At 37.5% G+C, this 11347-nt stretch overlaps 1 protein-coding gene across 1 annotated transcript in view; it reads right to left on the bottom strand.

The window, feature by feature from the left end:
* Positions 1-3549: 3549 nt before the first annotated feature.
* Positions 3550-11347, bottom strand: part of SYT10 (synaptotagmin 10) — a 41998-nt gene continuing 34200 nt past the window's right edge. Inside the window, exons 4-7 of the mRNA XM_064155547.1 lie at positions 8199-8319; positions 7671-7842; positions 6120-6249; positions 3550-5131 (exon numbers count right to left, since the gene is read on the bottom strand). Of these exons, the coding sequence (XP_064011617.1) occupies positions 5060-5131; positions 6120-6249; positions 7671-7842; positions 8199-8319 (495 nt within the window). The 3' untranslated portion in view covers positions 3550-5059. The remainder of the gene's footprint in view (positions 5132-6119; positions 6250-7670; positions 7843-8198; positions 8320-11347) is intronic.

Below are 11347 nucleotides of genomic sequence, written 5' to 3'. Positions count from 1 at the left end.
TTGTCCTGATACACTAAGTTTTGTTTTCTCTTACTGGTTCTGGCCACTTTCTCTGTCCCTGATCAATATACATATCCCTGAGATATGTATATTGCTCTTTTAGTACTTGTTAGAAACCAACCAACCAACCAACCAAACACCCCACCCTATCAATTAGTAATGTCTGTATTTCTGATGATTGTAAGGGACTGCAAAGAAGACAGCTAGCTTTGTGTAGCAGGAAAGTGAGTGATTTAGCTATCTCACACATTTTGGTCAAGATCCACAGGTTTACCAATTTTTTTAAGGTCAGGACTTAGCTTGCAGCACTGCAGACAAAAATAAGAGTCAGAGCTTTACTGTTTGAACAGAAGCCGAATATAGAAAGAGATGGTGAAAGAGATGGTTACTTGCTGGGAGAGTGAGGGGAAGGGAAATATTCAGCAGAAAGATGCAATACAGCGATTGGTGTCCCTCAAGGATCAGTGCTGGGCCTCATGCTCTTTAACATCTTCATAGATGATCTGGATGAGGGCATCGAGTCAGTCATCAGCAAGTTTGCAGATGACACTAAGCTGGGGGCAGATGTGGCTGGGTTGGAGGGCAGAAGGGCTCTGCAGTGGGACCTTGACCGCCTGGACAGATGGGCAGAGTCCAATGGGATGGGGTTCAATAGCTCCAAGTGCAGGGTGCTGCACTTTGGCCACAACAACCCCATGCAGAGATACAGGCTGGGGTCGGAGTGGCTGGAGAGCAGCCAAACAGAAAGGGATCTGGGGGTGCTGATTGATACTCATTTGAACATGAGCCAACAGTGTGCCCAGGTGGCCAAGAGAGCCAGTGGCATCCTGGCCTGCATCAGGAATGGTGTGGTCAGCAGGAGCAGGGAGGTCATTCTGCCCCTGTACTCTGCACTGGTTAGACCACACCTTGAGTACTGTGTTCAGTTCTGGGCCCTCCAGTTTAGGAGGGACATTGAGAAGCTTGAGCGTGTCCAGAGAAGGGCGACGAGGCTGGGGAGAGGCCTCGAGCACAGCCCTACGAGGAGAGGCTGAGGGAGCTGGGATTGGTTCGCCTGGAGAAGAGGAGGCTCAGGGGAGACCTTATTGCTGTCTACAACTATCTGAGAGGTGGTTGTGGCCAGGAGGAGGTTGCTCTCTTCTCTCAGGTGGCCAGCGCCAGAACAAGAGGACACAGCCTCAGGCTGTGCCAGGGGAGATTTAGGCTGGAGGTGAGGAGAAAGTTCTTCACTGAGAGAGTCATTGGACACTGGAATGGGCTGCCCGGGGAGGTGGTGGAGTCACCGTCCCTGGGGCTGTTCAAGGCAGGATTGGACGTGGCACTTGGTGCCATGGTCTAGCCTTGAGCTCTGTGGTGAAGGGTTGGACTTGATGATCTGTGAGGTCTCTTCCAACCCTGATGATACTGTGATACTGTGATAGAGTTGAGATCATGGAGTACAATATGTGACTTACATCTTGTTGAGCATATGCTCACCTATGTTATTGCTGCAGTGCCACTAGAATCCTTAATCTACCTGTGGTTTGGGGTCCTGTTTAATATTTTGCGTAGACCTAATAACAATTTTATGGTTACGTAGAGCAAATTCACTGGTCTCTGAAAACTTATTTAATGAGGGGAAGGGAAACAATTGCTTGAAAACAGTATTTACCCAAAAGACTAGAATGGCTCATTAGATACATTTGTATGTGGGCCTTTTCACTTTACAGTAGATTATTGAAGATAAATACAAAAATGCAAGAGCTCCCCTGGAACCACTTAATCCATCATGTACTTTCTCTGTACAGTTTTGTGGTTTACTGTTGTGAAACTATAAAAAAGCTCTGCAGTGCAAAACACAATTCTTATTAAGTGCTGCTACTGTTTCCAGTAAATAATTGCAGTAAAAATGGCACAGGCTTTTAGGAACATGAGATTTTCAAACTCTTGTAAGATTACTAACAATATATTTTACACCAAACATTTGCAAAATGGCTAATGTTTGTGATACGGCAGAAATGTGGATAAGCAAAAAACCCAAAACATTCAGGATAGGAGCAGGGAATTTACAACTTCCCCGAATTAAAACGTGTGAAATTTCTTAAGGGATATATAAAGCAATGTATTCACTGACTAAATCTGTGCTAGCCTTTCACTGGGTGCGTCTGTGAGTATGCTCAGAGAGTAACATGTGGACCAGGCTCTAAAGCCAGTGGATTGGTTATATTAAATATGTCTTGTGAGGTAACTAAGAGAGCTGCGGTGGTGGGGAAAATATCATCATTTGCATTAATTCAATTAATCACTGACAACAGACTACAAATAATTAATTAGGGAATTATTTTTGAAGTTAGATATCATGGTAATTTTTCAGTCTAATTTCTTGTAGACATAGAGCACCCATAAATCAGGTTTAGACACAGAAGTTGTCCACTACTGTTATTAACAGCACCATAAATAACACAACAAGAGAACACAAACTAAGATAGTATTCCTTTGGTGTTTGACAATTTCAATTTAAGAAAAGAAAATCCAAAATACTTTACTACTTATAATGAAACACACAGGATACTCACTGAGAACGAGAAAATAGTTAAAAAGATGTTGCTCATTGTTGAACACTTATGCTACATTTCATCATGAAATTGTTAGCTTTTTGGATATTAGGTGCAAAAAAAGTGCAAAGAATATTTAACTGTTACAGTACCACATTACAAAAAGTGTTTTTTAGGCCACAAAGGTCACTGCTGATATAATCTATGTTAAGATAAATGTATATACAAAATGTTTTTTCTGTCTCCACATGTATATATACCTCTTTCTATATCAACCTTGCAAAATCGTGATGAAAGTTCCATAGGACACAGAATCTAACAATGATAACCCACAGAGACAAGCTCGTATTTAAAAAATGATCCAGAACAAGCAGAAATGAACTTCTCTGTGTTTATCATGATGAAAATACAGTCTTGAATAGGAAGGATCTGTGCTCAGCATTGCAAACCTTGTGGCAAAACTTTCTGCCTAGACAATCTGGAACAGACATTCAAAAACTGAAGTTGGTTTTGTCTTGAGTTTTGGTTTTGGTGTTTGTTTGGTTTTGGGGCTGTTTTGGTTGTTTGTTTTTTAAACTTTTTAAAGTATGTCTTAAAGCTTTATTTATTTGTTGGCTTCTTGTGTTGTAGAAACACAATGCAAAATACAAAACCTGCCTCCTCTTTTTTTTTGTCTTAGAAACACTTGTAATGTTAAGAACAGCCTTCCTAACTTTCTGGGAGCATCTAAAACACTTCAAAGCTCAAGGCGTATTTGACTCTCTTAGAGATCAGTTAGCAGAAGGGAGAGACTGGATCTTCATAAACATACTCTTTGTCAACCAGGCTGAACTAATCAGGCCAATATGGTTCTTCAGAGTCTGTCTAAACTATCTTTTCCCTTTAGATTAATTCTCACAAATGGTTCCATTGCTGAAAATCAATCTTCCCTTACTGAAATAAATTCTCCATAACTGAAAATCAGTCTTCCATGGGCATTTTTCTTGTATATGACATTTTTTTTCCTGTAAAAAAGTATTTTGCAAAAATACTATATTCTCAGTTTTCTTTACAAAGAAACACATAAAAGTCATTGCTTCAACATTTTTCAGCTTTCAAAGTCTCAGCCCTGATAATGCAGTTCTTGCAGTGCTCTTCACAAATAAGAAAAAATAGAAAAACAAGCACACACAAACAAACAAAACTATTTGAGGCAAACTGCAGTGTTAAAAAAAAAGAGTTAAATCTGCAAACAATATGTGGTTCTCTTCTAGTCTTTAAAGCAGCTCACTTCAGCCAATGGTTTTAATTCCATTTGCTGTCACTGTGTATTCCAATACTAGTTTAGAAAATAGCTGTGTTTCAATTTCTCTCTCCTCATATTGACATAAAATGTATATTGAATTAATAACTAGCATACAATTATAGAGGCATCCAAGGGACCAGAAACCTTTCCATATGAGCTATACGATTACACACACAGTAACTTCAAAGAAATATCACTGCCACAGAAAATCACGAATCAGAAAAACATTGTGTGCAACTGTAGTTTTTGGTCAATTCTTTTTGAACATCAGTGATACAATAAATCATTTTCTTTACTTCAGAGTAGCAAATGAGCTGCTTCAGAAAGGTTGGATGTACTTCATCTGGAGACGTGTAGTTCTCTGTGGAGCTGCATTAACTTCCACACCTTTCACTGCAGACACATTAGCTTTCCACAGTACCCATATATGCACAGTCTAGTGCCATGCAGAGACATCCAAGCTAACTCTTCATCAGCTGGTAGGTAGCTGAAAGAAAACAGCTGCTGAGTGCATCTGCTTACCTGGACAAAAGTGCCTGGTTGTTTTTGCTGGTCAGGCTAATGAGTTACTTTAGGGGTAGCCATCATCATGACTGATGGAAGATTATAACTGCATAGATCCAGTTGCGAGACCTGTTCCATAAAGGCTGAACTAAAACCCAGTGAAGCCACTAGTGTCCTTCTTGTTGGCTTCAGTGTGTTTTTGATCAGCCCTTCTTCCCTGCTCAAGGAATGAACTGGTTTTCCAAATACTCAAAGCACAACAACAGGTTTTTTTTGTGCAACATTCCATTTCAAGAATTATCTTGAGAAGTCACAGAGGTTTTAGTGCAATTTAGAAGAAATTTAGTTCATGAGCTACATATGGTTATTTACTCTACCTCAACAGAATTAGGTGTTACAAGCTGCAGTGGTTTTGAATTACTTAAGGGATTTTTTTTCTGACTTCTTTGTCTATGCAAAGATATAGGTCATATTGAAACACTGCTTGGATGATGCTGGATATATGCCAGTGACAAAACAGATGAATAAATTTGTATAAGGGTTATATTTGGCTCAAGTCAACTTCATTTCTATGTTAAGAAATTACAAACCCTAATATAAGATTTAGAATAGGAAAAATGTATTTTAATAAAAAATATGGATACTGTTCATTTGTAGAAGCCAAACCTTCTGTTTATGTGGAAGTGAGTTACAAGGAATCTTTGGGCATGGAACACGATGAGACCACTCTTTTTCTTTAGGGTGTAAGCAGTGGTTTGGGTGATGATCCAGATCCCTGGCTATCAAAACTGGTTGCACGTCCAGGTAACTGCAAGAAAAGAGTCAGTTTTAAAAATTACATAATCTCTGGCTCTGCACTACATTCCTTTCAGAGGATTAGACACTCCCTCACAGATGAATCCAAATCTCATCTAAACTTTTTCTGTATAAAAGTCTGTGACAGAACTAATAGTGGAAATTCCTAAAGTGATCTCCTAAAAGTGTCTCTGATGTGTTGGACACAAACCTTTTAAAAAAAGGCTTCTCTGATGAATTGACTCAGCTTCCTTGTCCATACACTCTTTTAAAGGTGTTTTACTGAAGCCTTCTTGGGCTTTCTCTGTTGCTGTACAGTCCATGCAATGGGGAAATCATATGGCCTATGATATCTCAGTCATCTACTCATTTTTCTATAGAGATTGGTTTTGGACAGGGCTTAAAGAGTATATCCTCTGTGTCCCAAAACAGGGACTACTGCTTCTTGTATGAGGCTTCAGTATGAATCTTTCCAAATCAAAAGCCACTAGCATACAGAAAACCATTAAGATTTTGAAAAGGAAGCTTGTAGACCAGAGGCTTGTAGATATAATCTCCCATGCATTTGAATACACTTCCAGTAAATGTCTGAGTAACACTGGAGGTAGCTGCTGGCATATTGCCTCAGTTTAGTAGTTAGAAGGCCAGTTTCAAATTAACATTTTAGCAATGTAACTTTTCATGCTAAAGATTTTTTGAATAGGAAATGATTGCTTTTGAGATACTTGCAAATGATCATTTCTAAGTGGATGTAAACTTATCATAATCTCTGGAAAATTTAAATGTTTTAATTTACTCCTACAATACCATCAGTGCATCATTTCTTTTAACTGGCACATTTAAGTAAATGGTTAGCCCATGCAACTTGGCTGAGGTTGTGCTCAGAATCTTATAGCTGCTCCATAGATGTTGCATTGATTTTCATGATTCTCAGAAGCAAATAAGTGTGAAAGACATAAAAACATTCAATATACTGAGGAGAAAATTTTGCTACTTCTTACCTCTACTAGTGGATGCCAGTGAGTTATTGGTTTACGTGGGTAAGCCAACATTTCATTCCAATGATCTCTTCCAAGCCCTTCAGCATCAATTCCTGTCCGACATACCCCAATGACCTCATTGTGCCCAACTCTGAGAATTGTAAAGAGGCAGATTTTTTAAAAAATGAAAATAGTTTTAATAACATCCAATGTATAATTTTGTTTACTGCTTTAGCACAGTATAGAATACATGATCAAAGTTCTCACATTATTTATTACAGATATTAGTTTTAGTGGAGAATAGTAATATTAAATCCTGTAATGGTGGTATCAAACCCCTCTAAAGTACTTCTAGCAGCTATAAAAATAGCAATGAGGACATAACCCTTGTCATTAAAAATTTACAACCCAGAATACACAAGGATAGAAAAGGACCATAATACACCATGTGATCTAGGAGGAAAGTATGCTTATGCTTAAATTTTGTGGAAGAAGAATATGAAGGAATATGTGGAATACATTTCCTGCTGCAAATCCTTCAGACATTATTTCACACTATGGTTGCCACCTGTTACTGTGTTGTCATTGGAACTTCAGTCAAAAATATGAAAGGCAAGAGACCAAGCCTTAATAGGCTTAATACTTCATACCCTTGGCTGTGCCATAGATTTGTTGTGGGGCTCTGGAAAGTAACATCCTGCACCCTGCCTAATTTACCTTAGAATAACGCTTTCTAACTTCCTCTTAGCAGACACTTTGAAAGGAGTAGCTGAAGAGGATTAAAAGCGTGCAAGTTGATGTACTCTTCTCTCCATAACAGAATTGCAGTGCTGCTTTCACATCTGACAGAGAAATCTGACTTTCACATCCTGACAGATACTGGAGGATGATCAGAAATCTGATGGCAAGGAAAAACAGTCCGAGGGTTTGTGTTACTAAATTGGACTTTCACTGTTTCTTTGCCCTGCAATCTCAAGAGCTCATTACTAATAGCACTTGAGTGAAGCAGACTTGGCTTGGGCATGGTTCTGCCAGTCACTGTCTCATTTAACCAGCAGTCCTTGAGATGTTCTAAGTAGGAGGTTCTTCCTGTCAGTTCTCAGTAAGGATACAGATAGTTGTGGCTCAGATTTGTTATCAGCAAGGAGCAAACACAGAAGTTACAATTCAACCAAATAATTAATTATTAGTTGATCAAATAAAGTAATTAACATATAATTATTTTATTTTCTTTCCAACACCTGCCATTTAAGAAGAAATTAGGGTTGTGAAGGTCCTTGTTTAACAGGGAGGAATATCGACCTATGAAGCTTTTGCATAATCCAGCCACCAGATGGAGATAGAAATGTATGCCGGGCCTGTAATAGACTGAGCCGTGGTTTATTCTCTACCACAGTTATTAATGGCACAGATAAGAATGGCCTGAGCTCTAAAATATGTAGAAGCGTCAGGAAAAGACCCAAAGGTCTTTTGTGACACTAAACCTACTTGAATGTTAAAGGAAGTAGAAGGCAGTTGCTTGCAGTGAAGTTCTCACTGAAGTTTAATTGTCTAAAAGAAAACTATGCTTACCGATCGTAATCCATCACTGCAATGGAAAGGCTGACCTGGTCCACATTTTCTGGAGGGATATCAAAGATGATAGCCTCATTATAAACAGGATTGAGTGTGTTCTTCTTTGTGGTAGTTTTCCGCTTTTTGAGTCTTCGACCCTCGCACATCAGTGACACTTTGACATAGGGATCTGAGTAACAAACAATCAGTTGTGTGCATTTGGACTGAAAGTCATTCACATATCAGGTATAAGAGTGAAGCTTTTTGTAGGAATGTTTCATTGATAAGATAAAAATATTACAAAGATTTTAGTGACCCTGGCAAACACTGCTTTCAGTATGCTGTCAATGCAAATGAAAGGTACAGGCATTCTGAACAGTCATACTGACTCCCAGACCAAAGAGAGCCAGTAGGTCTGAATAGGATCTGTACTTGTCCTGGTACTTCCATTTCACAATTATGTTAAACAGACAAAACCCAAGGAGTTCCATATTCCCCCTTCCTTAATAGACTCTGCTTTGTTATTTAAAAAAGAAGTAAATTCACCTGATGCACCAGTTATATCCATTGCTTTCAGGTTCCTACATTTGATGACTGTTAATGTCATTCTCCCAGCAGTAGGCAAATAACAAAGGGAAAACATGATCTCACCCAAGTCTATGCTCTCCTAGAGAAAAAAAAACAAGGCAATTATTAGAAATGTGACCATACTGCCAACAATTCAGATAAAGGAAAAAAAAAAAAAAAAGAATTTCTTTTTTAACATGCAGAGACTTTTTTGCACCCTTGGATGATTTTGAAGAGGTCACAAACAATTTTCAGAAATTATTTCTAAAAATACAGAAAAAAAAGTACCAACAGGATAATACTTTAGTGACAGGACTTAGAACTACTAAACTGTGAAATTAAATTGAAAGCAGGGCCAAAAATTTCTGGATTCCAAATATGTTGTGTTGAATTCACAAAAATAAAAAGGTGCTGTATATAGAATGTTGTATTCTACTTTTGAAAAGACATCCTCATTAGAAATAAAACTGATGGGATATTTAGATGAGGAACATTTACCCTCATTTTAGCCACTGGAATTCGTGTAGGAGATTTATTTCTGCACACGTGTAAGCACATGAAATAATCCTGTCTATGTGTTTTGAAAGGAAGATTGTGAAAGTTAATTAGCTTTATTTCTCAAACTGTGCCTTGAGGGGTTGGTCTGTTCTAGAAGAAAAACAAAGCAAAGAAGTACCACCTACAACTTTCCTGGCTTGAGAGTAACTTTTTAATGGTTAATATATTCTGAAAGATGTACAGTGTACACAGATCTTAATCTTCACAAGGACATACTTTCTTTGTTGAGACAACGTGCTGCAAATCCATGCAACATGATGTTATACAGTCTTGATGCTACAGCACTTCAGAAATATTATCTAAGGAAAAGAGGTTCCATCAGTTGTGGTTTTTTTGTTTTTTTCTTACAGACATATAATAATTCTATCACAAAAGTTTATTGCTGAGATATTGGTTATATCCTAAGTTGTTCCTGTACTTCTAAGATTTGAAATTGAGTCCTGCCCAAAAATGGTTTAAACAAAACTGCACATTAAGAACAACTCTGGTATTTTAAACATGAACTTATACAGATCACATAAACAGTCACTTCTATAAGGCAAGTCACTCTCAAGCATGCAAATGTGATGTGGAGTGACTTCTGTGACTACTACTAAAGAACTTATTTTTAATATCTCAGCTCCAGTACTGTATCCATCAAACCTACAGCTACCCCAAGAGTACAAATTTGTTTGAGAACTGTTGGATTTATGGATACAACTGTTCTAATATCAGAAGGCAAGCATTTTTAAATGATACATACTAAAATAATGATTGCAGTGGAGATGACAAATACAGACTGGGGTTTCTTGTTCACATTTTTCAGCTGCTTATAGGAACAGTTGTTGGTTTGTTTGTTTGTTTTTTACTTTCCTTTGCTTAATACTCCATCTAAATTGAAATAGGTACTTCTGTGTAAAAGGTTGGACTTGATGATCTGTGAGGTCTCTTCCAACTCTGATGATACTGTGATACTGTGAAATCTAAGGATAGACTTATTACTGACTTTAGATTGAAGAATTTAGTTTTAGAAGAGATTTAAATTCACTGTTGCAGTGTTAATAAAACATTAGCTTTCTGCAGGCGAGTCGATTTTGCTGGGATTCTGTTTTGAGAAGTAATAAATTGATAAGAATGTGAATATGCTTTATGGCAAATTACATGCTTCTCAGGATTTCAGATTTCTCAGAATTCCAAAATGTTCAGGCCTGTTCCGTCCACATAGGTTAAACACAGCTATACGACATCTCCTTAAGCCAAACTGCTTCTTTCCCATGCTAAGCGCAGAATTCTGTGCCAGAGTGCATTAACAAATTCACTTTTGTATTTCAGGAAATATAAATAAAGCTTGAATAAATGGAATAAAATTATTTTCATTTGTGTGACTTGATAGTGACAATTGCTCTCTGTTACATTTTGCAGTTTTTGTCATAGCTGCCATACATCTTAAGAACAGCTTAAAAACTTGGACAACAAAGGAAAGAGATCTTTTCACTCCACACAGTAGACCTTCCAAAGGTCAGATGCACTGAATTTAGCAGAGCTCTGTAACCTGTTACAGAGAGTAGCTTACATGGAATTATTTTAGTATTGGGAAAAGGCTCTCTACCTCTCCACTGTTTCTACAGCCATTTTCTGACGCTTATAACATATACCTGGTAAAAACATGTCTTACACTGCTCTGAAATTGTCTGATTTTCTTGTGGAACAACACTCCAAAGCAGACTAGAATATGTAATTTTTCAAATAAACATTCTTGTCTATATGAAAGACATTTATGAATTACTTGTTGGAATATCAAAGGGCTGGAAATCGAATTAGCAGTTATTCTGCGCTAGTCTGTAGAGACTATTTAACTTTCCTTCCAGTGGAGAGCACTGTCATAGATTGCCACCACAGACTATGAGCTTCCATGATCTTCAGATTAAAACATAAATTCTTTCAGAATTCTTTAAGCAACTCTGATGATTTTATCTTTTTAAAGTGAATTTGTTACTGGTTGTGAAATCTGCTGTTTGCTGGCAGTTTTGTATGCAGTGTCTTTTTGGTAAGTAAGGAGTCCTAGTACTGTTACTCAGTTTCTCCTCTATCTGCTGTGATAGGTGGTCTTTCTTCACACTTGAGTGGAGACTACATTTCATTAGAACCTCTACAAATGATAGGGTAAGTGATATTAACATGCACCATTAAGGTAAATATTATTTGGAAATTAATCACACTGGGTGAAGTCCAAGTTTTATGATTTTTTAAAATATTAATATTAAAATTGTGCACACATATATGATAGCATTGGAGACTGTGTCCAGGGTATCATCACTTCCTCCCATACACTTTTTCTGTTAACTTGAACATTTATGAATTTGGAGCTGAAAACACCGTTTCAGACCTAGATAATGAACAAAATAAGGTTCAGCATTTAAACTTCTCATATCAGACTTGATCGACCACATTGATTATTGTGTGTAACATTTTTAAATGCCCTGGGTTAATTGTAATTGAAATTTAAAAATAGGATTTAAATTACTTCAGAATCTCATTGCTGAAGAAAATTTGTGTCTTTCCAATTTTATGATACATCAGATAATTAAGAT

This window comes from Pogoniulus pusillus, chromosome 15, assembly GCF_015220805.1.
Source record: "Pogoniulus pusillus isolate bPogPus1 chromosome 15, bPogPus1.pri, whole genome shotgun sequence".
Taxonomy (NCBI): Eukaryota; Metazoa; Chordata; class Aves; order Piciformes; family Lybiidae; genus Pogoniulus; species Pogoniulus pusillus.
This window is presented reverse-complemented; position numbering and strand designations above follow the sequence as displayed.